The sequence below is a fragment of the Bubalus bubalis genome, chromosome 4, assembly GCF_019923935.1.
Source record: "Bubalus bubalis isolate 160015118507 breed Murrah chromosome 4, NDDB_SH_1, whole genome shotgun sequence".
Taxonomy (NCBI): Eukaryota; Metazoa; Chordata; class Mammalia; order Artiodactyla; family Bovidae; genus Bubalus; species Bubalus bubalis.
The window spans coordinates 8899324-8927098 of NC_059160.1; the positions used below are offsets into that span (position 1 = coordinate 8899324).

At 53.1% G+C, this 27775-nt stretch overlaps 1 protein-coding gene across 1 annotated transcript in view; it reads right to left on the reverse strand.

The window, feature by feature from the left end:
• LOC123465706 (voltage-dependent T-type calcium channel subunit alpha-1I-like) overlaps positions 1–27775 on the reverse strand; it is a 65209-nt gene that overhangs the window by 17328 nt on the left and 20106 nt on the right. The window contains exons 3-6 of the mRNA XM_045165500.1: positions 26939–27036; positions 10813–10972; positions 3313–3628; positions 1843–1935 (exon numbers count right to left, since the gene is read on the reverse strand). Of these exons, the coding sequence (XP_045021435.1) occupies positions 1843–1935; positions 3313–3628; positions 10813–10972; positions 26939–27036 (667 nt within the window). The remainder of the gene's footprint in view (positions 1–1842; positions 1936–3312; positions 3629–10812; positions 10973–26938; positions 27037–27775) is intronic.

A 27775-nucleotide genomic window follows, 5' to 3' on the forward strand; every position in this document is an offset into this window, starting at 1 on the left:
GCCAAGCGCCTCACCTCTCTGAAGGTCAGGGTCCACACCTGAGAAATGGGCAGGTGACCCGGCCTGGCCAGGGCTGTGAGGGTCAAAGGACAGCATGGTCTCTCAGGCGCTGCTCACTACCCTCTTTCTAGCACCTGGCCAACCCAGCACCCCGGCCTCCCGCCAGCCACCCTTTTCCCTGAGATGGGGTCACCACCCAGGGCCCAATAATTGCAGCAACAATAGCAGCAGGACTCATTTACTGAGCAAGTACTGTGTGCCAGGAGCTGCACAGGCGGCAGGCCCTGTCTCCTCTAACCCTCCCGGGGCCCGTGAACCAGATGTTACCACTGTTCCCCACTTCACCATGAGCTTGGGAGCCAAGGGGCCTGCCCAGAATCACGCTGAAAGGTGAAACCCCCAGACCCAGTCCTAACTCCATCAGGAGAAGCAGATGAAGCATCTGGCCACTTCTCGCTGGATCTCAAGGCTCCTCTCACCACCCCAGTGCTTCAGAGTCCACCTCACTGCAGGATTCTGTCTGGGTTCAAGGTCTTTACAAGGCGCCCCCTGCCCAGAAAGGCGCTTCCTCTGGCTCTTCCCCCTCCAGCTTTTAAGGTTTGATTCCGGTATCACCTCCTCCAGGAAACCTCTCACTTCCCCATCCCTTCTCCAGGCTGGACAAGAAGACTCCTTCGGACTCCCTTAGCCTCTTGGGCTTCCTTTTGCGGCAGCTCCTAAGATGCGGCTGGTCCCTGCCTGCTGCAGCCTGTTTTCCCCAGTGAGACTGTGAGCTCCCAGAGGGCAGGGCAGGCCAGATCCACTGCTCGATACCCAGCACTCGGGGCCTGGCACAGTGCAGGCTTCCCTGAAAGTGCTGGGGAATGATCAAACCAGTGGATGGGTAGGGATGCTGAACAAAGCCTGGGATCGTCTCCTTTTATCGGCAGTGTTTCCTTATGGAAGGCATTCCAGCACCCCCAGGAAGGCATTCCAGCACCCCCAGGAAGGCACTGAAGCTAAGCCAGCAGTGGGTGTGTCTCAGCTTAGTTTGTCCTGAATCCCCAGGTCAAAGTCCCAGCAGCCCATGAGGGCGTGCAGCGCCAAGCGCACCCCCTCTTAACACTAGGGAGCCAGACAACCCAGCCCTACAGCAGGGAGCCAGCAGTGACTTTCCTGGGAGTGAATCACCTTGACATTTGAGGATTGTGTTGTGGCTGAGACTGTCAGGCATGACAGAGTGGATGAGCTCTAAGCTTAGAGGAGACTGTGGTGGGGGTAGAGGGGTTGGCCAGCAGAGGGGCCCTCTCTGGGGGTAGAGAGAGCCCCCCTTCACCTCCAAGTCTCCCCCACAAGGCAGAGATGCCCAAGAGGTGTGGGTCCCTCCAAGAATTCCAAAGAGCTCCAGGAGCCCACACCCAGGCTCAGTCTCCCCTCCAGACCCTGCCTGGGAAGCCACCCCAGGCTTCAGTTTCACAGCATCTCATCTTCCCGCCCCAGGAAACAAGGGAGATGCTGGAGCTCTTGAGAAGCTTCGTCTGGGGGCTGCATCCCTGCTATGGTCATAAAAGAATGTATTCCCAGAGACTGCAAGGCAGAGAAACTCGAGTGCTGGGTGGACTTCAATGCCCAGAAATGAGAAACGAAGGCAATCAGAAGTGATGGATGCCTCCAGCAGCCACCCCCAACGAGCTCCTTCAATCACCCGTGGCTCGGGTGCATTTAAAAACTGCCCCTCCTGCTCTCTCCCACTCAGCTCTGTGGGCTCGGAGGGTCTCCCTGGGGACTCCCAAAGACTCTCTGGTCCCCTGGCCTGTGGGTCCTGGAGCTTGCCTGGAGAGCACCAGCTCCCTTGACACTTACTATGATGAGCAGGATAAAATAGATGAAGTTGTAGAAGGAGTGAGCATCCATCACATAGTACATGATCTCCACCCAGCCTTCCAGAGTGATCACCTGCAGCCAGAACAGAGCAGGAGAGACAGGCTGAGACGGCCGAGCCTCTGGAAAGGCAGGCAGCAAAACGAGTGCCCCAGACAGAGGTCCCCCAGCGCACCAGGGCACTACATGTGTTCTCTCTCATACTTCTCCCGAGGGCTCCACTGGGCAGGCATCCTCATCCCCAACATGCAGGTGAGGAACTGAGGTCCAGAGGGATCAGGACACTTGTCCAATGTCACACAGCCAGCAAGGAGTGGATCGGGGACTTTTAACCTGGTCCCTCTCGCTCCAGAGCTCCCTACCTTTCAGTCTTCCACAGCAAAGCAGAAGGACTGGAGGAAGCAGGTGGCCGGGAGTGGGTCTGGGTTGCAACTCCAGCTCACCCCCTGGGCCACTCACTCTCTGAGCCTCAGCTGCTTTTTCAGTGCATGGGATTAACAGAGCCCGCCTGGCAGGGCTGGGGGCGCAGCTCGGCTGAGCCAGGGACAGTGGCTGTGCTGAGCTTGGTGTGACTCTGTCCCCCATGCACTTCCCCAGAGAGGAAAAGCAGAGCAGTCTTGGGCAAGACGAACGCTGGATCCTCCCCAGCACTGCGGTCTTGTTGGCTTCTGGGCAATTGCACAGAGCAATTCCCCTTCTTGGGGCCGGAAGGTCTCCAAACACAGATGCTGGGCTATGATCACATCACACCTTCGGCTCTGAATTCTATGATTCTGATGCTCCCCAGAACAAAGCTCGCAGAGCAGCCCTCTCAGCAGCTTCTCAGCCACCACACTCTGCACCTGCCCCATCCTTCCTTCCAACCACAGCAGAAAAGTAACCCTGACCGAGCACTCACTGCACGCTGGGCTCTGCTCACATCGTCTGGTTTATTCTTCTCAGCCACTCAAGGTTGGGGAGCAGGGGGAGGGAGCTGTTATAACCCCCATTTTTTTAATTAAAAAAATTTTTTTTGATGTGGACTATTTTTAAAGTCTTTATTGAGCCTGTTGTAATATTACTTCCATTTTATGTTTTAGTTTTTTGGCTGCAAGCCATGTGGAATCTTAGCTCCCCGACCAGGGAATGAACCTGCATCCCCTGCATGGGAAGGTGAAAATCTTAACCACTGGACTGCCAGGGAAGTTCCACCCCCATTTTAGAGATAAGAAAAGTGAGGCACAGATAAGACTTCAGGCAATACACCCGAGGGCCTACAGTCCTTTCTCCAAACCTCAGTTGCTCTGTCTGGAACATGGGCATGACAGTGCTTGTCGTGCCGGCAGGTCAGGCAGACTTCAGTGGCACAGGTGGCAAGCGCCTAGCACAGAGTGCTGGGTGAAGCTGCTCCCCCCACCCCTGCCCACCTCCAGCCCCCAGCACAGGGGCCGGTGCCAAGCCCGAGGGCCTCACCTGGAAAATGACGATCCAGGCATAGCCGATGTTGTCAAAGTTGATGGCGCCCTTGTGGGGGTTGGCGCTGCCCGTGCGGCACACGTTGTAGTAGCGGTTCCAGTTGACGCAGAGCCCACTGGCGTTGAGGTCCTGGCGGCCCGCCCCGAAGTCGTAGACGTCGTCCTTGGACAGGCAGCACTCGCGGCCCTGCTCCTTGAGCGGAGGGATCTCATGGCAGCCCATGATGCCGTTGTCCCCCGACAGGGAGCAGATGAAGGGCATCTCGTCGTCCTCCTCCGGCTGGTAGTAGGGGGGCAGAGCCACGTCCCCTTGTCTGCACGGGTGACAGAGGTGCAGAAAAGAGGAGAAGGGGAGGGGTCACCACCACGCTGCACGGCAGGACTGGAACCACCAGCAGTCATCCCTTCGAGGCCTTCATATGTGCTGTTCCTGCTGCCTGGGACACCTTTCTCCACCTCTGGCATCGTCACAAAAACTCCCACCTCCTCACTGAGGGATGTTCCAGGGTACCCCCTCCTCAGGGAGCTTTAGGCCCTGCACAAACTCCCATTATTGCTCTTGGGGAAAATGCACCCAACTTCCCTGGGAACCTGGAGCTCTTTCAGGGCGAGGACTGGGTCTCAGCACCCCTAGTGCCTGCATACTGTCTGGTCAGCACAGATCAGGTGCTCAATGTACAAATACTGAATTTTACTGGTTCAACGAATCAAGGTAAAATACCTTCCTGTCCCATCTATGTGACCTTAGGCTGGTCAATTCCCCTCTCTGGATCTCAGTTTCTTCATCTGTAAAACAGAGATGGCAATCCCTGCCCTGCCCATCCTGTGGAGCTAATCTGTGACTCATGGCAATCCCAATCAAAATTCCAACATGCTTTTGTCTATGAAACCTGGCCAGATGGTTCTAGGGTTTATACAAATGGGAGACTAGTCTAGACAATTTTTTAAAAGAATAAAGATGAGTGGAGTACAGCCCTACAAGAGGTCAGAATATACACTGTGGTATGCAGATGACACCACCCTTATGGCAGAAAGTGAAGAGGAACTCAAAAGCCTCTTGATGAAAGTGAAAGTGGAGAGTGAAAAAGTTGGCTTAAAGCTCAACATTCAGAAAACAAAGATCATGGCATCCGGTCCCATCACTTCATGGGAAATAGATGGAGAAACAGTGGAAACAGTGTCAGACTTTATTTTTCTGGGCTCCAAAATCACTGCAGATGGTGACTGCAGCCACAAAATTGAAAGACGCTTACTCCTTGGAAGGAAAGTTATGACCAACCTAAAGCAGAGACATTACTTTGCCAACAAAGGTCCGTCTAGTCAAGGCTATGGTTTTTCCAGTGGTCATGTATGGATGTGAGAGTTGGACTGTGAAGAAAGCTGAGCGCCGAAGAATTGATGCTTTTGAACTGTGGTGTTGGAGAAGACTCTTGAGAGTCCCTTGGACTGCAAGGAGATCCAACCAGTCCATTCTGAAGGAGATCAGCCCTGGGATTTCTTTGCAAGGAATGATGCTAAAGCTGAAACTCCAGTACTCTGGCCACCTCATGCGAAGAGTTGACTCATTGAAAAGACTCTGATGCTGGAGGGATTGGGGGCAGGGGGAGAAGTGGACGACAGAGGATGAGATGGCTGGATGGCATCACTGACTCGATGGACGTGACTCTGAGTGAACTCCGGGACTTGGTGATGGATAGGGAGGCCTGGCGTGCTGCAATTCATGGGGTCGCAAAGAGTCGGACACGACTGAGCGACTGAACTGAACTAAACTGATTGCACAGGAACAGAAAGATTCGCGGAGCACCACAGAACACAGGCACAAACCCAGGCATAAAAGAGAACTTGGTATATTACAGAGAAGCCTTTTCAGATCCATGGAGAACAGAAGGACTAGGCAATAAATGGTGTTAAGACATCTGCTATCCATTTGGAAAACAATAAAGTTAGATCCCTACCTCACACCACATACAAAAATAAACTTATGGAAGACATGGTATTGAAAGGAAAAAAGAACATCTATTTTCTCCTCAATTGTTTGTATTGATGGCACACTGAAAATAGCATTTTGGACATACTAGGTTAAGTAAAATATATCATAAAATTTTAAATAAGAAAATCCTGGTGAATAAAAAAGCATAAGTGCAACAAAAATAACCGCAAAAACTTTACAAGAAAATATGAAATATTTTTATTAACTCAGGATAGGAAAGACCTTCTTATATAAGACACATAAAATCCAAAATCTATAAAGAAAAAGGTTGACAAGATTGAGTGTATACAAAATTTCTGAGACAAATAATAGTATACAAACAACAAATTGCAATAAAGCAGAAGTAGGCAAACATTTTCCATAAAGAGACAAATAGTAAGTTTTTTTTTTTCTTTCTGCAAACCACATGGTCTCTGTCCCAACCACACAACTCTGCCACTGTAACATGAAAACCATCACAGAAAACGGATAAACAAGTGGGCAGGGCTGTGTTCCAACGAAACTTTATTCACAAAAACAGGCCAGAGTTTGCCATCCCCTGTGATAAAGTATTCGAAACACATAAAACAAATACAATATAACCATCTAAAACATATTAAAATCTCTTATAACTCAATAAGAAAAAGAATCCACTAGGGAAATAAAGGACGAAAGAATGGAAAATTCACAGAAGAAACCAAAATGACCAACATACAGGAAGAGATGCTCACTTCACTAATAACAGGAATATGCAAACAAAAATTACAGTGAGATCACTTTACATCCATCCAAACAGCAAACACTTCAGGGTTGATAATATTGAGTGTGGGGAAGGGTGAGTGTAAACAGACATGCTCATACGCTAGTGGTGGGAGTTTAAATTGACACCACCCTTCTAGAGGGCACTTTGGCAACATCCATCAACAATTAACATGTAGACATATGACCCAAATACATATGGTCCCCCAATGGTAATAAAGGCACTCTGACAATTCAATGGAGAAAGGATGGACTTCTCCAGCAGCAGCGCTGGGACAACTGGTCATCCACATGAAAAATGAATCTTGACCCCAACCGCATGCCATACTAAAAATGACTTGAAATGGAATATACACCTAAATGTGAGAGATACAAACAAGAAAGCTTCTAAAAGAAAACACTGGAGGACAGTTCATAACCTTGGGTGAGAAAAAGATTTCTTAAACTGGATACAAAAAATAATACTAGAAAAGTAATTGATAATCTGGTCCTCATTATAACTGGGGAGCTTCTGTTTATCAATTAAATGATACCATTAAGAAAGTGAAAACTGCAAAAAGAAAATTAGAAAAGAAAAAATACAGAAGTACAAAAAAACCTTTAAAAAGAAATAAAAACGGAAGAAGAAAAAACAAAATTAAGAAAAATTTTAAAGAGGGAGAAAAGAGTGAAAACATAAAATTCAAACTGGAATCAAATATATGATATATGTCATAAATACATATATATCCACTGAAGGACTCAAATCCAGAATATAAAGAACTGCTACAAATTTATAAGAAAAATAAAAGCAATTCAATTTTAAAATGGCAAAAACCATACAGGCACTTCATATGAAGATATACCAATGGCTGATAAACACACAGAAAAGTGCCTATCACCACTAGCCATCAGGAAAATTCAAATTAAGTTGCAAATTAAAACCACAATAAGGCGCCACTGCACTCTCACTAGAATGGTAAAAATTAAAGGACTGACAATTCCAAACATTGCCATAGAATGTGGGGCAACTGGAACTCCTTAGACTTTGCTAGCGAACATTCAGTGCAACCATCCTGGAAAACGGCTTGACAAAATTTACAAGCCAGTAAACACAGGCACTCCCTTCACCTGGCAATTCTACTCCTGGGAATTTACCCAAAAGAAGGAATGGCCATATCCACCCAAAGACATGGGCAAGAATATTCATGAGTCACTGAACCAAAGAACCAGAAACCACCCACATCCACAGGAGAATGGAAAAACACAACACGTTCTGGTGTATTCAGTCAGTGGGAGCCTCGCAGCAATAAAAAAGGAGCTACTGATACATGCAGCAACTTGGATGAACCTCAGAGACACAGGACCATGAGCCAAAGATGCAGACACAGAAGATAACCGCCTGTAGGATTTCATCTAAAGAAACCTCAGAAACAGGCAAAGGGAGTCCATGGAGATAAGAGATCAGAATAGGGACTATGTTGGGGCGAGGAGGAGGGTGACGAGGAAGGGGCAGGATAGAGCCCTGTTGGGCACTGTGAATTTCTCGGGGTAGATTTATACCGGTGCTTAATCCAGGGAAAACCTCACTGAGCACCCCGCCCCCCACAGCACCTAATAGCTGTGCCTGGCACTGAGTGTAATTTATACCTTAACCTAAAAAGGCAAATAAAAAAATGGACACAGAGGTTCAAGAGGGAGGGAGACATATGTATATCTATGGTTGACTTATATTGATATTTGGCAGAGACCAACACAATTCTGTAAAGTAATTATCTTTCAATTTAAAAATTTAAAAAAATATATTTTTTAAATGGACACAGGGCATAGCTCATTTTATTATTTTTAAATATTTATTTACTTATTTGGCTGCACTGGGTCTTAGGTGCAGCACGTGGGATCTTGGATCTTAGTTGTGGCATGTGGATCTTTTTAGTTGGGGTGTATGCAAACTTGCAGCATGCGGAATCTAGTTCCCTGACTGGGGATCAAACCCCAGGCCCCCTGCATTGGGCATGTGGAGTCTTAGCCACCGGACCACCAGAGAAGCCCCCATACCTCATTTTATTAAGCTTTGCTTTATTACCCTTCTTACAAAGTGAAAGTTTGTGGCAACCCTGCCTCAAACAAGCCTACCAACACCACTGTTCCCACAGCATCTGCTCTTTTGGTGTCTCTGTGTCGTATTCTGGTAATTCTTGCACTATTTCAAGCTTTCATTATTATTATGTCTGTTATGGTGATCTGCGATCAATGATGTTTGTTGTTACTGCTATGAGTCTCACTGAAGGCTCAGCAGAGATGGCTAGCATTTTTTGGCAATAAAATATTTTCAGTTGGGGCGTGTTCTTTTATATATACTATTGCACAATTAACAGACTCCAGACGACTTGCCTGGTGGTTCACACTCCCAATGCAGGGGGCCTGGGTTCAATCCCTGGTTAGGGAAGTAGGTCCCTCATGCTGCAACTAAGAATTTGCGTGCCGAAACTAAAGATTTCACACGCCGCAACAAAGATCGAAGATTCAGAATACTGCAGCTAAAACCTGGGGCAGCCACATAAATAAAAAGAAATATTAAAAAAAAAAAAAAAAACAGACCACAGGATGGTGTAAACATAACTTAACATGCATTGGGAAACCAAAAAATCGCATGACTCACTTTATTTCCGTGGTCTGGAACTGAACCCACAGTATCTCAGAGGTGTGCCTTACACTTCGACTAGCAGTTATGAGTCTAGTTATTGATCACACAAGGGCATACAAAGATGGCAAGCATACACAGTGCTCCCTGCAGGCTTCCACATAAAACCAGAAACCTGGTAGCCACACAAAGTCCATCAACAGAAGCTGGCTCACTGAACTGTGGCTCATTTGTGGAATAAGAAACACTGATGGAAGACACGCTCAAGACACATTGCCAGAGCAATTCCCATTTTTAAAACCTGTCTGGGGTGTAAACAGTCGTGCATGTGCATTAATGCCTAGACAGAATCTGCCAGAAGGGAGCAGATGCTTTGCAGAGGACACGAGACGGAGCCCTGCCACTTCCTAGGTGGGTGACATCACCTTTGCTCATCAAGAACCCTCCATCTGGCCATCTGGGGTCTCCCTGGGGGCCTATGTGCCTGGGGCATGCTTTGTGCACACTCACTGGGGGGTGGTCACGGGAGGCTTTGGAGGTCCTGGAGCAAGGTTCTCCTCTCTCAGTCTCAGTTTCCGGGTCTCCGCATGGGGTCAAAAGTCAAGCACCACCGTCACCACCCGTGTCTCACAGGAGCGTGTCATCCTTGCTAACCAAGTCAATGAACTGGACTAGAGATGCCCAACAACCCAGAAGATAAACTCACAAGTGAGACAGGTTCAGACAGAGACAGTGCCAAGAAAATCAAGCAGGATAATGTCTGGGGGAAAGGGGTGGTGAGAGAAGGCCTCCAGGAGGAGGTAACACTGGGGTTGAGCTGGGTGAATGTGAGGGGGCCACCTCGGGATGAACTAGGAAAAGATCCATGGGGGGCAGAGGGGCCTGGATGTGACCTGAACCCCCAAAGCTGAGAGCTCACACCTGCCCATCTCCATCTGTGCAGGCCAGACCAGGAGAAGCAGGGCCCACCCCTTACAAATGACTGACACTGTGTGCTCCCCTCCCCCAAACAGGGCCCTGACCCACAAGGGCTGGAACTCCACCTTCTGCTGCATCCTCCCCCGAGCTGCGCAAGTGCCGCCGCTTCGGTGAGCGTGTCAGGTCACAGGATGAATGAAAATGCTTTCCTACCTCTGTCCCTGGGGCCTGCACACAGCAGGAGTGCACTAACGCATATTAGTGAAACGAAATGAAAGCTTAGTCATGTCCAACTACATATGGCCATGTATGTGTACTCAAAGGCGCTACTTACCCCTCCTCGCTGAGATGCTACAGAGGTCCATTTCTCTGACGACTCAACCCAACTTCTCCAAGAGCCACAGCTCAATTTCTGTTTACATAGCTTTGGACAAGCCTCTCTCTAGGGAGCTGTCCACCCCCACTGCTTTTAGACACACGTGGGCCAAATGCAAGCTGACCTTTCCCTGATGACTCAGAGTCACCGATTGGAATGTCTGTGCTGTAATTAGACAGCCAGGTTTCATGTCTGCTTTTGAGGTTTTCTGTCTTGTTTTCCCTTGCTGTCATCACTTCTGCTTGGGTCTTCCCCTCCTACCCAAACTCCTTCTGGTTTGCTGCTTCCACTCTTTTGGTCCCAACTACCAAGTAAGTTGCTTCCTGCTTCCCTGGTGGCTCAGAATCTGTCTGTAATGCAGGAGACCCGGGTTCCATCCCTGGGTTGGAAGATCCCCTGGAGAAGGGAATGGCAACTGCTCCAGTATTCTTGCCTGAGAAATCCCATAGACAGAGGAGCCTGGCAGACTACAGATCATAGGGTTGCAAAGAGTCGGACACGACTGAGCGACTAACACTTTCACTTTCAGCCAGTAAGTTAAAACTATGTGTTAAGTAAGAGTCAGTAGGAGCTGAATTAGCATCTAAGGGCCCATCTTGGACTGGGACTTTGTGATAACAGTTTGGAGGGCTCAGAGGCCTTTTGCGCTCATTTTGGTGTCCAACCATTCATGGGAGACCTACCACTAACTCACCTGGGCACATTCCTTAATCTCTCTGCTCCACCGGGAATAAGGATGGGGACCAGGTGCTCAATGGGGAGATCTTCCTAGCCTGGAAACATTCTGCATGAACAATGCCCCAGGTAAAGCCGGCCAGGAGTCCCAGGGCAGGGGATGGGGGGCTGCACTCACATGGTGAAGTTCTCCTCCAGGAAGCAGCGGTTGCGAAGCAGGCCAGCCCAGAGCTGCACGCCGATGATGCCAAAGATGAAGAAGACAAAGAAGCAGAGCAGGAGGACATTCCCCAGCATAGGCAGTGTGTCCAGGAGCAGGTTCACCAGGATCCGCATACCTGGGCAAGGGAAGGGTGGAGGGATTGGCAGACAGGGGCAGAGGGCCCAGAGAGGAGAGAGAGAGAGCAGGGTTAGAGGAACAGAGAGGGGGTGGTGAGAGGAGAGGTGGGACACGTGGGCAGGGGCTCCTTATTGCCCTCAACCTGCTCAGTGGCCACCAGACCCCTTCTCCCAGAAGCCATGCAAATGGCTCTGCATCCCCCTATATTTCCACTAGATCACGGGTGAATAAGCAGATATTTACGGAGCACTTTTAATGTGCCAAATGCTTTTCGGGGTAATGCACAAATACGAGCTCTTCAGTCTCCATGACAACTCTATGAGGGTGGTAATATTATCCCTATTTTATAGAAAAGGCAACTGGAGGTTCATAGAACTGAAGCTACTTGCCCAAGTTCGCACAGATAGGAAGCAGCAGGGTCTGGATTTAAACCAGGTGTCCTGACACCAAGTTAGCACTCTTTTCATAGCCCCCAAGTACCCGGAGGTCTGAGACTGAGGTTATCTCATCTCCCTATGCCCAGCACCCACCCAGGATGGGCACTGGTGCCCTAATAAATGTGTCCTGAGTGTCCTTTATCTCTGAAACAGTCAGTGGTCCCCTGACCGTGCCAGGACACATCAGTACCAACCAAAACCATCCTGCTGACCCACCCCACTGCATGATGAAATCAGGAAGAGTTCTCAGAACCACCTAGAGAAGAACCTTGGCCAGCCAAGGTACCCAGACCTGGCCTGATGCCAGAGGAAGAGGACTTTTCCTTTCCTTAGAAATAGCTACAATGAACAAACCAAGCCAGAGGCAACCAGAGGAGAAAACGGGGAAATGAGAGAGGAGATAGACGTCCCCAGGGAGGGTGATGGAGTGCCCTGTTTGGGGCTTCAGGCAGGCATGGAGAGGGGAATAGAACATGTCAGTCACTTCCTGGGGAGGTCTGACATCCCAAAACTCTGCAGGTAGGGAAAGCCTGCGGAAAGCACATAGCCCCTGATGAAGAGAGAACAGGGTTCAAATCCTCACGCTGCTGGCCTCTGGGACCTGTGGGACCTTGAACCAGTCCCTTCCCCTCTTGGAGGATAAGACCCCTCAGCAGAGGGGCCCAAGAAGACAGCAACCACTCTATAAAGATCCCCCAGCTCAGGGCCCACACCCAAGTCTCAGCAAACATTGGGGCTCCCACCCCACAGAGGAAGTGGAGAACAGGCTCAGCTTTTGGCACCACTCCACACACTTACCGCTCTTCATGTCTGTCTCCCCTACCCTTCCCTTCTGCCCCGCCTGCCTGGGCTGACCCATCTGCACCCTCCAGGCCCTCTCTCCCCATGGGCTCAGCCCCTAGCTGTGAAAAGCACATGCTCTCTCAAGTCTGGGTGATGTCATCCACTGTCATGGCTTCGGTAATGGTCTGCATTCACCCACTCCCTCCCGACTCCTCAAGAAGATCCAGCCACCCCAGTCACTGGAGAACCCATGGGAATGCATGTCCCAGACAGGTGGGCCACCTCTGTGGCTTTGCCCAGCCCCTCTTTCCCAGTCCTCTGAACACAGCATCACTCTTCCATTCCAGTTCCATGGTTTGCGTGCGCTGACATGGAGATCACATGACCCAGGCTTGGCCAATCAGCATAGTCTGTTTCCCTAGCCTCCGTGATTGGTCCAGGATGAGTATGTGACTCTACCTAGGACCCATGAGAGTTGGCAATGAGACTTCTGATGGAATTACAGGAAAAGAGACGCTCTCTTACTGCAGGGATTAAAGTTGGGAGGAGTGAAGCCTGGAGTTGCTGGGGCCATCTTGCTTCCCAGGGATAGCGCCTGTCTGGGATTGAAGCCAGCCCAGGGAAAGCAGAGCCCAGGACAGAGAGGGGACAATTCCTGGTAACAGCCACTCTAGAACACAAATGGGAACATGTCATCACTATGTGTACAAACAGATGGCATTCTCTTCAGCAACCAGGGTTTGTGGACCCCTGGCAGGTGGGGGGAGGTCACTGGAAGGACTACGAGAGGTCATTGAACCTTATGAAATTGCTATAAAATATGCAAGTATGATGCCATGAATTTTTCTGGGAAGAAGGTCCACATAAGTGTCTGTGGCTCCAAAGAGTGTCAAGAGCTAGTGGGTCACCCTTGAGTGTACACCACCCAAGATCCTGTGATTCCTGTGTACCCTCTCTAGCCTCATCTTCCTCTCTCCCTCCCTCTGTCCCCAGGTACACCCTAGGTCTCAGGTGGCACGAGTGGTAAAGAACCCATCTACCAATGCAGTAGACGTAAGAGACGCGGGTTTGATCCCTGGGTCGGGAAGATCCCCTGGAGGACGACTCGGCAATCTACTCCAGTGTTCTTGCCTGGAGAATCCCATGGAATGAGGAGCCTGACAGCCTGCAGTCCATAGGGTCACACAGAGTCGGATACAACTGAATTGACTTAGCAAGCACACATGCACAAAGATACTATGGGATTTCACACCTCCATGCTTTTTTTGTTCATGCTGTTCCCTCTTTCTAGAACACTCTTCCACCTCTCTTGTGCCTGGCAAACCTTTATTCAGCCACCATAGCTCAGTTAAGGATCTGCCTTCTCTCTGTGAAGTCTCTCTGTGACTTCCCATACCCCTTCTAAACCTATCTCTCGCTCATCTGTTCTGGGCCACCTTAGCACCTCTGACCTAGCATAGGCTGTCATGTACAGTTGTGCAGGTTGCATACTGCACAACCTTGGAGGCACCATTTACATCAACATCTAATCTTCTAACCCTAATATATAATTATCCATTTACTCTCCTGTTTTTTCCACTGGGCTATACGCTCCTGGGGACAGGGTCTGTCTGAGTCACCTCAGTACTCCCAGAACCCAGCAGGTCCTGGCCCAGAGCAGAGTCTCAGCCATTTACAGTCAACATTTATTGAATGACTGCTTGTGAATGAACAACGTGCAAAGTCATGGGAAGGGGTGGAATATTGGAGAGGGGAGGATGAAAGGATGGCGACAAGAAGACTGGCTCTGTCCAGATTTTTATTTATTCCAGGGGCAATGGCTGAGGTAGTTATTAATGAGGATAATTATTTGGGATTTGCATCACGAGCTCTGTATGGAGCAATTTCCAATCAATAATTAATGCTCACCCCCATCCTCCCACCCCACAAAACTAGGTCAGCCTCCTCTTGGGAAAGGCAGTGGGGCTCCCTTGCAGGCTCCTGCTCTCCAATTGAGAGCAAGCCAGGGTGAGTAAGGGCTCAGTACCCCGCTCCCTTGACATCCGCCCCCACAACAGGGGGTGTGCAGAAAGAGGGAAGTGAGAAATCAGAGCAATCAGCTTGCAGTCCATCCAAACATCAAGTCAGTCAGTCGCAGGCCTTTCTGGTGCCCCCATCATTCATTCATTCATCAAACATTTACAAGAACTGTTGCATGCCAGGCACAGTGCTGGGCTCGTGGGAAATCCCAAATCCCATTTTTCACCCCTTGCAGAGTTTGCAGCCTGCCAGCAGAGGGACAGGGGACCCCAGTGTTGGGGAAAGGGACAAGGCCTGCGGAGTAAGGGAGCTCTAGGCACATCGCTGGAGGCACTGACTCGAGCTGGGCCCTGCAGGATGACAGGAGCCGTGGCAAAGGCACAGAGGTGTGACCGGTCAGAGAGGGCATCCAGGGGTCTCTGCTAGGTGGCTACTTGGGAGATTTCTAAGCAGGCTGAGCCCTTGACCAGCTCTGGGCTTTAAAGCCGATGTAACAATCTTGGAGGACAGGACAGAGGCAGGAGGCAAACATGGAGGGCCAGGCAGCAGCCCTGAGAAGCGGTGGGCTCAGAGAGGCCTGCAGGAGGCCGCTCTGCACCATCCCAGCCTGGCTGCTCCTGCCTACTCCCCCCGGGCCCAGCTGTTGTTGCTCAATTAATTACATTTCCCAGTTCTCCAGGACATTGAAATTCTGAAAGGCTCCTGAGAACCTGCCTGGCCGCCGGCTTCCCTGAATGGCAGCCCGGTCTCTCCTCCCCTCCTCCCTCCCCTCTGCTGAGCTGAACCCCAGCTCACTTCACAGCCCCCCTGGGGCCCAGGGAGTCCCAGGGCCACAGATCCAGGGCATAATTAGCTAATTAGGGACTCAGAGCAAGTTCATCGCTTCCGTGCCAGGGAACAGGGGCCACGGGATTAGGGAGCCAGGAAGGACCTCACGAGAACCCAGCTAATCCTCCTTTCAACGCCCACAGTCAAGTAATTAGCTCAAGCAAGTCGGAGGGTTCCGCCATGGCCTTGATTCCCCTGGCAACCGCTACAGGAGAGAGAGACAGAGAAAGTGAAACAGAGAGAGAACTGTAGACAGAGAATAGAGGCGGAGAGAAAGAGGCAGAGACTGCTCTTAAGACCCATCACCATCTACCTCAGACTATCTTTTCTGCTCATCTTCCACACCTCTCTTCAGCCAACGCCTCCTCCTCCAGGCAGCCTTCTCTGATTCTCACCCCCAGATACTTAGAAGGCTTTCTGCCTCTCACTCCCTTATGGCTCTCCCTTTTCCTCTCCCGGGATGAGATTACCTGGTTTTGGTCTCTGTGACTCTTGAGCCTTGGAGACCAGGTGGGCCTTGATGAGGGCAGGCTGCAGGTGACCCATGAGTGTGGCTTGGGGCCCTGCTCCCCTAGTTAAGATGGAAGAGGACCCCAGAGTCCTCAGAACATCCAGTGTAGCCCTTTCTCTGATGAGCAGACAAAGCACCAACTCAGGACAGGACATCTGGGGGCCAGTTCTGGCTGGGCAGCCTTGAGGCAGAGCTGGCCCTCTCTGGGCCCCAGAGGCCTCAACTACAAAAGAAGACAGTGGTTCCTGTCCAGCCTCAGGAAGACCCCAAGGCCAGAACACCTCAGCGGGGGGTGCCCCCAAAGTCAAAGCCTCCCATTCCAATGGGGAAAGTATAAATCCTTATCCCACCCCCCAATCGCAGGACCCCCAACCATCAGGCTCCAGTCTGCCACCCCAGCCTCACCCCGCTCTGTCCTCCATGCCACGCCTGAACCTGCTGCTCCACCAGACTGCAGACACGCCCAGCACGCCCACTCCCCACCTGTGCACACATCCTGCCCCCCACTGACCGCCCCCCCCACTCTCTGCCAGGGGGGTTCCTTTATTATTGTGCTGCTGAGAGCAATGCCAAGTTCACTTGCCAAGGCAGGATAGGGTCCATGCTGGAGCCAGACTGACCCACTTCCAATCCCTGGGAAGCTCAGGTTCTGGGTCACTGCCGGGCCCTCGCACATGCTCAGGAGGCCATCTCTCCTCCGTTTTCAGACCTCTGCTGTGTGGTCACCTCTCCTGGATCCCAGGGCTGGGCTCGTGCCCCTGCAATGAGCTGTCAGAGCCCCGTCCGCCCTCCAGCACACCACTTATTACACTGTCACCCTTCATCACAGCTCCGCCCTCCTCTCTCCCCAGAAACCAGGAGTGCACAGCCCACCTGGGTGCTCTGCATCCCCCAATCCAGCCTGGGGCCCAGTACAGGGTAACCCCTCCGAGGGGGGCGGCCTGAATGAATGTAGGAGTGATGGGCTGGGTGGATGGATCCGTTCTACAAATGTTGCTGCTGCTGCTAAGTCGCTTCAGTTGTGTCCGACTCTGTGTGACCCCAGAGACAGCAGCCCACCAGGCTCCCCTGTCCCTGGGATTCTCTGGGCAAGAACACTGGAGTGGGTTGCCATTTCCTTCTCCAATGCATGAAAGTGAAAAGTCAAAGTGAAGTCGTTCAGTCGTGTCCGACTCTTCGAGACCCCATGGACTGCAGCCTACCAGGCTCCTCAGCCCATGGGATTTTCCAGGCAAGAGTACTGGAGTGGGATGCCATTGCCTTCTCACTACAAATGTTGAGCGAGGGCCAACTACATGCCAGGCACTGTTTTAAACTCTAGGGATATATCAGTTTAAAAACACACACACAAAAACAGATCAAACCCTTGCCCTTGTGAAGCACACATTCCAGGTTAAGGGTAGGAAGAGGCAGGGGCTTCCCCGGTGACTCATCGGTAAAGCATCTGCCTGCAATGCAGAAAACGTGGATTTGATTCCAGGGCCAGGAAGATCCCCTGGAGAAGAAAATGGCAACCCACTCCAGTATTCTTGCCTGGGAAATTCCATGGATGGAGGAGCCTGGTGGGCTACAGTCCATGGGGTCTCAAAGAGTTGGACACAACTGAGCGACTTCACTTTCTTTCTTTCTTTCAAGGGGGTGCCCAGGAGAGACTCAGGCTCCTGCCCAGTGCCCTCCCTGCTGAGGTTGCCCAGGCCAGATGCTGGGACTGGGCACTCTCCAGGGACTCTCCAGGGTGGGGACCGGGCCTTCAGTCTACCGGCTCCACTTCAGGCCACCTGGCCTGGCCCAGCCTTCACGCACCTGCCATCCTGATAACACACATCTGGCTGGGTTCAGATGATGTGGCAGCAGAGAGGGACATCGAGGCAGGGTTCTAGAGGCATTCCAAAGGTTGAGTCAAGGGTAGGATGTGGGTGTGAGTGGAATAGAGGAGCTGGGGCATCTCCAAGGTTGGGGGCTTGAGTCCAGAGGCACACAGCAGCCCTCAGTGGAGAGGGGAGTCTGCGAGGATAGGTGGAATTGGGGGTGCCTGGTGTATACCTGTGTGAAATCAGATCTCAGGGTCTGGGGTTCAGAGGGAGAAGTATGGCCTGGAGCATCACGTGGGTGGCATCAGGGTAGAAACAGTTTGTAGATGGCATTTTATTTTTTAATTTTTTGGCCGTACTGTGAGGCATGCAGGATGTTAGTTCCCAGACCAGGAATCGACCCCGCGCCCCCTGCATAGGAAACATGGAGTCTTAACCACTGGACCACCAGGGAAGTCCCTCTAGTTGACATTTTAAATGCCAGGAGCTGGGGGAAACGATGATAGGTGGGCAAACTGATGGAGCTGCTCAACCTTTTCACCCCTTTCTCGCCAGCGAGCCCCTGGACCAGGCCCTCTGCTCTAAGGAAAGATGGGCGTCAGCCAGACAAGGGCCCCTGGTGGCAGCAGGGTGCCCAGGAGACGAAGGGGGTGCACTTCCTGACAGGCCTCTCCCCTGGAGGTCTGGGGTGCTCTCTGCAGACAGGAGCTGTCAGCCCAGATTAGCACAGCCGCTCTGCCAGGGCAGCTCAAGTAGGAAGAGCCGAGCTCATGCCAGCCTCTGCCAGGGGCTCAGCCCGCAGCCAGGAGGACGGGAGTAGGCCCGGGGCAAGGGGCCGTGAGGCAGCGGCTGGCCCTGGGGCTCCCCTCTCTCCCTGGTCTGCCCAGGTCAGCAGAGGCTGGGAGAGGCCGTGTGCTGCTCCTGCCACGGCCAGCGCCAACTAATCAGAGGCACAGTGGGTGCCCGGGAGGCCGGGCCAGGCAGCATACGGCCGGGCGGCCGAGGACACAGCTGCTGGCCCCAGCCCCAAGGGGAGGGGCCTGTGGACTGAAGGGGGGCCTCAGTGCCCACTCCTGAGACGAGAAGCAGTGCCCGCACAAGGGGTCTGCAGCACCGTGCCCTCCACCCCAGGGGAGGCCTTGGCTCCTCCCCAAGGCAGTCAGAGCTCACACCCTGGAGAGGGGTGCCCGGCCCTGTCCTGCTGAGGGTCCCCATCCCCACCATGGTTCCTGATGTCCTCTCGCTCACTCTTCCAAAGTCTCTTGCCCGCTTCTCTCTGAAGCCTCCTCAAAGTACGGTGTCGGGATCCCCTCCCCTCAGCCTGGCTGCCAGGCCCATAGCTGCCCAGCTTGAGCATCTGCCTACAGAGTCGGGGCAGCATCAGAGCCTTCTCCATGACCCCCACGTCTGCCCCAAGGCCTGGCTCCGTGGCCCCACAGCGGATGCTACTCCGGATGAACGGATGAAGGCGTGAACACACGCGCAGTGGCTCTCTGCCTTGATCTGGTGTCCTGTCCAGGAATCACACCCTCCTGATGTGTAAAGCGGAATTTGACCCAGTGCGGAGGCAAAGCGGGGAGGAGAGGGCTGCCTCACCCCAGCCCCACCCCAAGCATCTCTCCTCTCGCAGTCCTGGCTGCTCCTTCCTGTTTCCGAGTCAGGCTCTCATCAGATGGTCTGTCCGGATGCTCTCCGGCCCACCCCCATCTCTTCTGAAAGGCAGCAGCCCTGGGGAAATCGGGCCCCTGCTCACTGTCTTCTCTTTTCTCTCCCACCTCCCTCCTTCCCTCCTTTCCTTCCCGGGTGGCTGCCAGACCTTTCTTCCATGGGGCAGCTGGGGGAGCTGGGTGGGTGCCAAGGACAGACAGTCTGAAGTTCAAGGTCCTGCTTGGGGTCAGAGCCCCCTTCAGCTGCGCCTCAAGCCCCACTGAACACACGTACAGATTGAAAGTGCTGAGGTTCTCATGCAAACCTTGTTTCCAGGTACCCCAGCCCCTCTGCCAATAGATCTAGAGTATGACATTTGGAGTATGAGAAGTCACTCGAGCTTCCCCGGGGGCTCAGTGGTAAAGAATCCACCTGTCAATGCAGGAGACGTGGGTTCAGTCCCTGGGTCTGGAAGACCCCCTGGAGAAGGAAACAGCCACCCACTCCAGGATTCTTGCCTAGAAAATCCCATGGACAGAGGAGCTTAGCAGGCTACAGTCCATGGGGTGGCAAAAGAGTCAGACACAACTTAGCGACTAAACGACAACATGAGACCCAAGATCAACGTACGGTATTGGCACCTTCACTGGGCACCTTCTAGGAGCAGGTGTCATGAAGATGCTTTGCTACTCCAAAGCCTAGCGAGTGAGGGCTGGGGCCCATCTTATGGACCAAGAAACCGAGGTCTGAGAGATGGCCAAGATCCCAGGCACAAACCCTGGTCTAACTGCTCTGGATGCTGTAGCCCCGACACTGGGACCCTCCCTCCGAGGGGGCAGGGATGGAGCAGCTCGCCAGGCACCTGCTCTGCATCTGGCACTGCAGACTATCCCACGTTGAGGTTCCATGTGTCATCCCCCTTGTGCGGACAGGGGTCCAAATCAAGAGAGGTTTCTTTTCCCAGGTCCTGCAGCTAACTAACACAGGCCCACGCTCTGAACACTGGCAGGGCAACTCAGACACCATGCTCCGCACTAACCACTCTACCTTCCTCCTTCCTGCCCTGACTCACCCCCTCAGGCTGCAAAGGGCCCAGCACCACGAGAACTCTTCACCCTGACAGTGAAAGGCGTTCAGAGGTCTGGAGCACACCAAACTTGGGGGTAGAGAAGGGGCCACTACTTCAGCCCATGGGGACTTTCTGCTTTGACCTTGGATGTGGGCAGGTGTCTTTCCTCATGCCCCTATGCAGACAGAGTGGGTGGCTAAGATGCCTACCCAGTAAAAGGAAAGGAAGGAGGTTGCGAAAGGGAGCATAAAGCGCTGGCCAGCTGTGTGGCCTTGGGCAGGTTACTCAACCTCTCTCTGCCTCAGTTTTCCCATCTGTAAAGTGGGCATCACAATGGTACCAACATCCTAAGACTGTTATGATACAGTTTGTGTAAAGCATATGATAAATTTTAGCCACTTATCATTATTAGTAAATCCCTAGAAGATGTGGAACGCTCACCTCACGCCTCCCCGTGACGGGCAGTGCTCTGCATCTACACACTGAAACGTGCACACAACCCCACATGTGCACATACAGATACACACAGTCCCAGGAGAGCTCCTCTCCTCCACCCTGGCATGTGCAATTCTGCTCCGTCTGCCAGGACCACCCTTCCCAGTTCTCTGTGTTGCTGGTGAGCATTTTCCACAGGCAACCTCTGTGAAGAGGTCCTGACGCCCTCACCCTCCAACCCCAATGCTCCCAAGCACCTTCTTCATTAGAGTAGCACCTGTTGACCACCTACTGCATACAAGACTCCAGGATAAGCTCTCTATACACATGGGAGCATTTTGTCCTTAAAAAACCATATAGTAACTGGTATCACTAATGCCATCTTATCACTGGAGAAACAGAGGCCCAGGGTCCCACAACAGGTGGGTGGAAGGACCAGAACTGGGGCCTGTCAGTAGAGAGCTAATCTCCAGTCCTGAGCCTGCAGCTGGGGCCTGACAGGGGCCTTCCACACAGCACTGTCAGCTCTGCCCCCCCCCTGTCCCTGGGCCCTGCCCAGCCCAGCCAGAGCCCAGAGGCCCCTGCACAGAGGTGGGTCCTTGCTGACCCAGGGGTTGTCAGCCAGATAGGGCTCTAGGAGGTGGACAGCTGCCCCAAGCTCCCTAGGCCTCCCTCCCAACCCCATCCACAGCCTGGGTCAGGGCGTACAGGGGCACAGGTGGGCCAGCAGTTCATACTCAGCCAACAACAGACTGGTTCCAAATAGGAAAAGGAGTTCATCAAGGCTGTATATTGTCACCCTGCTTATCTAACTTATATGCAGAGTACATCATGAGAAACGCTGGACTGGAAGAAACACAGGCTGGAATCAAGATTGCCGGGAGAAATATCAATAACCTCAGATATGCAGATGACACCACCCTTATGGCAGAAAGTGAAGAGGAACTAAAAAGCCTCTTGATGAAAGTGAAAGTGGAGAGTGAAAAAGTTGGCTTAAAGCTCAACATTCAGAAAACTAAGATCATGGCATCCAGTCCCATCACTTCATGGCAAATAGATGGGGAAACAGTGGAAACAGTGTCAGACTTTATTTTTCTGGGCTCCAAAATCACTACAGATGGTGACTGCAGCCATGAAATTAAAAGATGCTTACTCCTTGGAAGGAAAGTTATGACCAACCTAGATAGCATATTTAAAAGCAGAGACATTACTTTGCCAACAAAGGTTCGTCTAGTCAAGGCTATGGTTTTTCCAGTGGTCATGTATGGATGTGAGAGTTGGACTGTGAAGAAGGCTGAGTGCCGAAGAATTGATGCTTTTGAACTATGGTGTTGGAGAAGACTCTTGAGAGTCCCTTGGACTGCAAGGAGATCCAACCAGTCCATTCTGAAGGAGATCAGCCCTGGGATTTCTTTGGAAGGAATGATGCTAAAGCTGAAACTCCAGTACTTTGGCCACCTCATGTGAAGAGTTGACTCTTTGGAAAAGACTCTGATGCTGGGAGGGACTGGGGGCACGAGGAGAAGGGGACGACAGAGGATGAGATGGTTGCATGGTATCACTGACTCAATGGACATGAGTTTGAGTAAACTCTGGGAGTTGGTGATGGACAGGGAGGCCTGGCGTGCTGCAGTCCATGGGGTTGCAAAGAGTCAGACATGACTGAGTCAGCTGACTGAGGGGTGTGTAGGGTAGGTGAAACCTGGAGTCAGCTGGTGCCAGGAGGGAGCACTTTCATAGATAAACCAGCCCCATCTTGCCAAGGCCCAGAAAGGGATAACGACTTATGAAAAGTCACACAGCAAGGACTTATAAAAAGTCAGAACCTAGCCTTCTGACTGGCAGTCTAGTGCTTCTTCCTTCCCTCCCCAACTGGCTCCTCTACGCCCTCCTGCCCTTTATCCACCAATGGTTGAGTGGCCAGCACACACCTACAGGGGCGGGGTGGAGGGACACATTTTATGATGTTCTGTAAAGAGCACGACCCCCAGGTGCCCCACCCATCCTGGACAAAGTGTCTCCTCCTCCTTTGTGCAAATAGGAAAACAGGCCCAGAGACTCCCAAGGGCTTCCCAGGTCACACAGCAGACTCTCAGCAGAGCTCAGAAGCAGAACTTACATTCCCTGACAACCCAACTGAGTCTTCCTGGTTGCTTGCGTTTTTAAACTTCAGGCAGCCACCTCCCTCTCCACAGCTTTGCAATTAATAACCCATAATTTGACTTCGCCATCCCAATCTTCTAGCCTGCCATCTAGTGGCCAAATTGAAAGCTACAGGCTATTGTTGAACGAGTCCCAGGGCAGAAGCAGCAATAAAGATAAATGGGGGACTTCCCTGGCAGTGGATAACACTCCATGCTTCCAATGCAGGGGATGTGTGTTCAACTCCTGGTTGGGACTAAGGGAATTAAATCCCCCATGCCATGTGGCACAGCCTAAAAAAGATAAATGGGAGTACTTGGAATGTTCAGGGAAACAGCTAGGAAAAAAGAAGGCAACCAACCAAACCTCTCAAAGAGACACTTCTAAGTGACCCCGCACCCCTACAGGCCACTCATTCCCAGTGACTCTGGGCAGAGCACGTGGCACCTGGGAAGGAAGTGGCGAGGTCTGGATTAGTGCACGCGCTCCAACAGCTTGAGGCTCCTGTTAAGTTGCTCGTGAAGATGGATTTATCTTAAGGTCCCTTTCAGGGAGAGGGGTGAGGCACATCAGCTATATTTTGGATCCCGGAGGGTTCCATGCTCTCAATAACTCTCCCCCAGGCCAGGTTCTGAGAAAGCAAGAGATTCGTTTGTCAGCTGAGAGGCAGAAACAGCTCAGAGCGAGAACAGAACTGCCCACCTCAGGCAGCCCTGGGCCTCCTGGCAAAGCCTATTAGCAGGAAAGAAGCCCCTGAGGAAAGACCCGGACTCCTCTCTGGGCCCTGGGGGCCGCCCAGCCTCCGAAATCAGAACCTCCATGAGCGTGGGGCCCAGCCCGGCCCTTCTCTAGAGAACTGGACGGACTGGCACGGGGGGCCTGCCAGTGACCCCCGACAGCCAGGAGCCACAAATGAGTTCCTCACACGGGCAGTGAGGGGCGGGGGGGGGGGGAGGAGAGGCACGTGGGCCACACCCCCACATGTGCACACCCCCATGTACACACCCCCACATGTGCACACCCCCATGTACACATTCCCACATGTGCACACCCCATGTACACACCCCCACATGTGCACACCCCAATGTACACATTCCCACATGTGCACACCCCATGTACACACCCCCACATGTGCACACCCACATGTATACCCCCCCACATGTGCACACCCCCATGTACACGTTCCCACATGTGCACACCCCCATGTACACACCCCCACATGTGTACACCCCTATGTACACACCCCCACATGTGCACACCCCCATGTACACGTTCCCACAGGTGCACACCCCCATGTACACACCCCCACATGTGCACACCCCCATGTACACGTTCCCACAGGTGCACACCCCCATGTACACACCCCCACATGTGCACACCCCCATGTACACACCCCCACATGTGCACACCCCCATGTACACGTTCCCACAGGTGCACACCCCCATGTACACACCCCCACATGTGCACACCCCCATGTACACACCCCCACATGTGCACACCCCCATGTACACGTTCCCACATGTGCACACCCCCATGTACACGTTCCCACATGTGCACACCCCCATGTACACGTTCCCACATGTGCACACCCCCATGTACACGTTCCCACATGTGCACACCCACATGTACATGTTCCCACATGTGCACACTCCCACGTGCACACACATATACACACGGTCTCTCAAGGAGAGACCCTCACACACACACACACACACACACACACATGCACAAATGTACAGAAACCCATCCACAGAGACCCATACCCTGTGTGTCTATCCCATCCACCCCCCACCCAGACCATCTCTCAGAAATGCCCTGTCACATTGCTATCACCATGCCTGTCAGACCCTGAGACCTGACGGGAGATGCAGAATGTAGGATGGCCTCCAAATGCCCCTGTATGACCCCGGCACACGTGTCTCTGGAAATGGGGCCAGGCCTGAGGGCTGCGTGGCCAGGAGGGTGACAGTGGCCATGTGGTCACCGCCCCCTGGGGGCAGCCCTGCCTTTCTCTGGGACTGAAATGGGGAGCCCTATGGGGGATGCCCAGAAGAGATGCAGCCCCTGCCTGCCCTCCCTGTGGGGTTGCCCAGGTCAGACACTTGATTTCCTCCAGGACTCTCCAGAGTTAGGACCAGACCTCCCAGCCACCTGCTCCTCTCCACCCTGCCCAGCCTGGCCCTCGTTCACCCACGCTGCCAGAGCAGTCTTGTATCCACTTGCCCACTGCTGCCAGGCGTCTATAAAACACTCCCTTGTCAGCTCAGTCCCCATGCTCCGCTGGGTCTCAGCTCAGACACCACCTCAGACCCCCAGTGCCCCACGCTGTGCCCCTCCCTGCACCCCTGTGCCCTCCACATGCCCGGCACCCCTCGGTCCGAGCATGGGCAGCACAGGACAGCTGCTCGATATACCTGCCCAGCGGGCCCACTTCACACCTATTTACTGAGCCCCTGCTACACACCAGACAGAGTTGTGGGCACTGCGGGAACAAAGGCTGCCTGTGGCCGGCCTCCCAGGAGGAGATGGGGCCTGGGGAGGGGAACATGCACCCCTGGGAGAAGCATGCTGCTTAGAAATGGGCTCCAGTTTGGTCCCTGCCACTGACCTGCTGTGTGACGTTGGGCTGGCCATGACCTTCTCTGGGCCTCACTGGCCTCATTTGTTAGAAGGGGTAAAGATGGTTTAGAATGAGGTGATCTTTAAGGAGACTCCTAGGCTTGGTGGCAAGTGGGAAGGACAGAAAGGCTGCCAGCCAGGATGGCCTCTCTGGATGCCCCTTCTCTGTCCCAAGGGAGTCTCCCTAGGACCAGGAGGGGACAAAGATGAACTCCTCCTTCCACTCCTAGACACCTTGAGTTCCCACTGCCCACCTCTGGATTCCTACCTCTCAAGTCCTCCCTGGGGACCATCACAGCAGCTCTCAGGGGCCCCCGAGTTCCCCATCATGTCAAGGCTCATGTGTGGGGAGGTGACCTTGTACATGTGATCTTGAGACATCAGCCCTTCCCCCTCTGCACCTCATCCAGCCTTAGCCAGCCTGCCCCCTCCCCAAGTTCCTCTGCTCCACAAACATCCCAAAGCACAGCCTCCCCTGCAACGCCAGGCCTGCCCTGGCTGACCGACATGAGCCCAGAGTCAGGCGGATGGCTACAGACAGGTGGGCAGGCTGGGAATGGGTGGAGCGGGGTCTGTACCAACTGGGGAGGAGAACGAGGTGCCAGGAGCCCCCTCCCCTTCTGCAGAAGAAGAAACGGAGGCTCAGGAAGGGAACAAAACTAGAGTTCAGATGGAGTCCAGTAAGAGCGGGGCTCGGGACAGACAGAACTCTGCTCAGATCCCTGCCTTGCCCCTCAATTGCTGTGTGACCTTCTGCAAGCCATTTAACCTCCCTGAACCTCACATAGGTTGTCAAGGGGTTAAGTCAGCCATCAGCATGTCAAGAGCCTGACACACAGGAGGTGGGCGGATGCTCCTGGAAGTTCCTGTCCTTCTCCATCAGGACAGAAGCTCCCTGGGGCAGGGCCCCTCACTCCTTTCCCGAATCCCCATTCCATCCTTGACACCAAGTGGAAAAGAGTCAGGGGACCTCCTGGGCAGGTAACCTCGTGTCTCCTCCAAGTCTCAGTTTTTTCCATCTCAGTTTTTCATGAGTACAGCCCACCTCCCGCTCCCGCCCAGGGGGACGGTAAGGCTCAAAAGAAATCACAGAGATGAAAGGCTTTGAAAGCGGTGTGAGTCTAGGCAGATGTCAGGGATTGTTGTTCTTAGATAACCTCTCTCAGTACTAGGTGGGTGGATGGATGGGCACCTGGTCAGATGGGGGAGCCAAGTGGGTGGATGGACCTGCATGTGGGGGGGTGGTGAACCTATGGGGGATGAGATGGGGGGTCAGGAGCTCAAGTTCCAGGTCACTTGGCACAAGTGGGGAGTCCAGGAGCCCCTCCTCAGTAGAAAGCTTCATGACACCTCCCTCCAACCAACCAGCTTCTTTTCACACACCTGCCACCTTGACTGCCCCCCACAAGGACCCTTGTCCCCAACAAGCCAGAAACTTGCTGCAATACGAGTGCCTTGGGGACCCAGAGGCATCAGGGCCACCCTCCCGCATCTTCAGGCCCGAGTAATGGCCCAAGAGGCCCGGGCAGCAGGGCCCACATCTGTCCTATCACAGAAGGGTCCCATGCCCAGCACAGGCCTGGCACTGGGAGGTGCTGGGCAGTCTTGCTGAGTGCATGAGTGGCAGGGTGGGCCTGGGGCAGGGCCGGGGGCGCCAACTCACTGGGCACACGGTTGATGGCTTTGAGCGGCCTCAGGACGCGCACGGTACGGATGGCCGACAGGTTGATGTTCTGGAGGTCCAGGGAGTACTCGACCATCCTGCAAAGAGAGGGGAGGAGAGTGAGACCCGGAGCTCGAAGGACAGTGGGGCCACGGCCGGACCAGCCATGCCCACACCTGCCTGGATGGGGTAAGAAAAGGGGTCAGCATCCCCGGCTAAGCCCCAGTCAGCCCGGTGGCCTCGGGCTGTCCCCTTGGGCCCATCTCCTCCTCCTTAAGCAGGGCTGGTGACGTCCACCATGTAGACTGCCCAGAGGAGCCTGGTAGATGTGGCCGGGGGCAGAGGGAATAAGGAGCAGAGGCCCTGGGTCCCCAAAGCCTGTCCAGCAATGTGCTGGCAGCTCCTGCCCACATTTCCAGGGCAGCCTCCAAAACGGAGCAGTCACCCTGTTCCCTAGGCGGAGAACAGAGGCACCCAGAGGCCCCAGGCTGAGCTCAGACGGAGACTGGCCATCAGAGCCACAGCTGCAGAAGCAGCGTCTGGTGGAGCTCCCTAGTCCCTCCATCTCCCAAGTCCCCAGGAACCCCCCAAGCCAGGGATAGATGCCTGGATTTATGATGAGATAAGGCTGTAGGAGAGGTGATGTCACATGTCCCAGGTCACCTAGTGAATGGGTTTTAGAAGCTCAGTTCAGTTCAGTTCAGTTCAGTCGCTCAGTCGTGTCTGACTCTTTGTGATCCCATGAACTGCAGCACGCCAGGCTTCCCTGTCCATCACCAACTCCCAGAGTCTACCCAAACCCATGTCCATTGAGTCGGTGATGCCATCCAACCATCT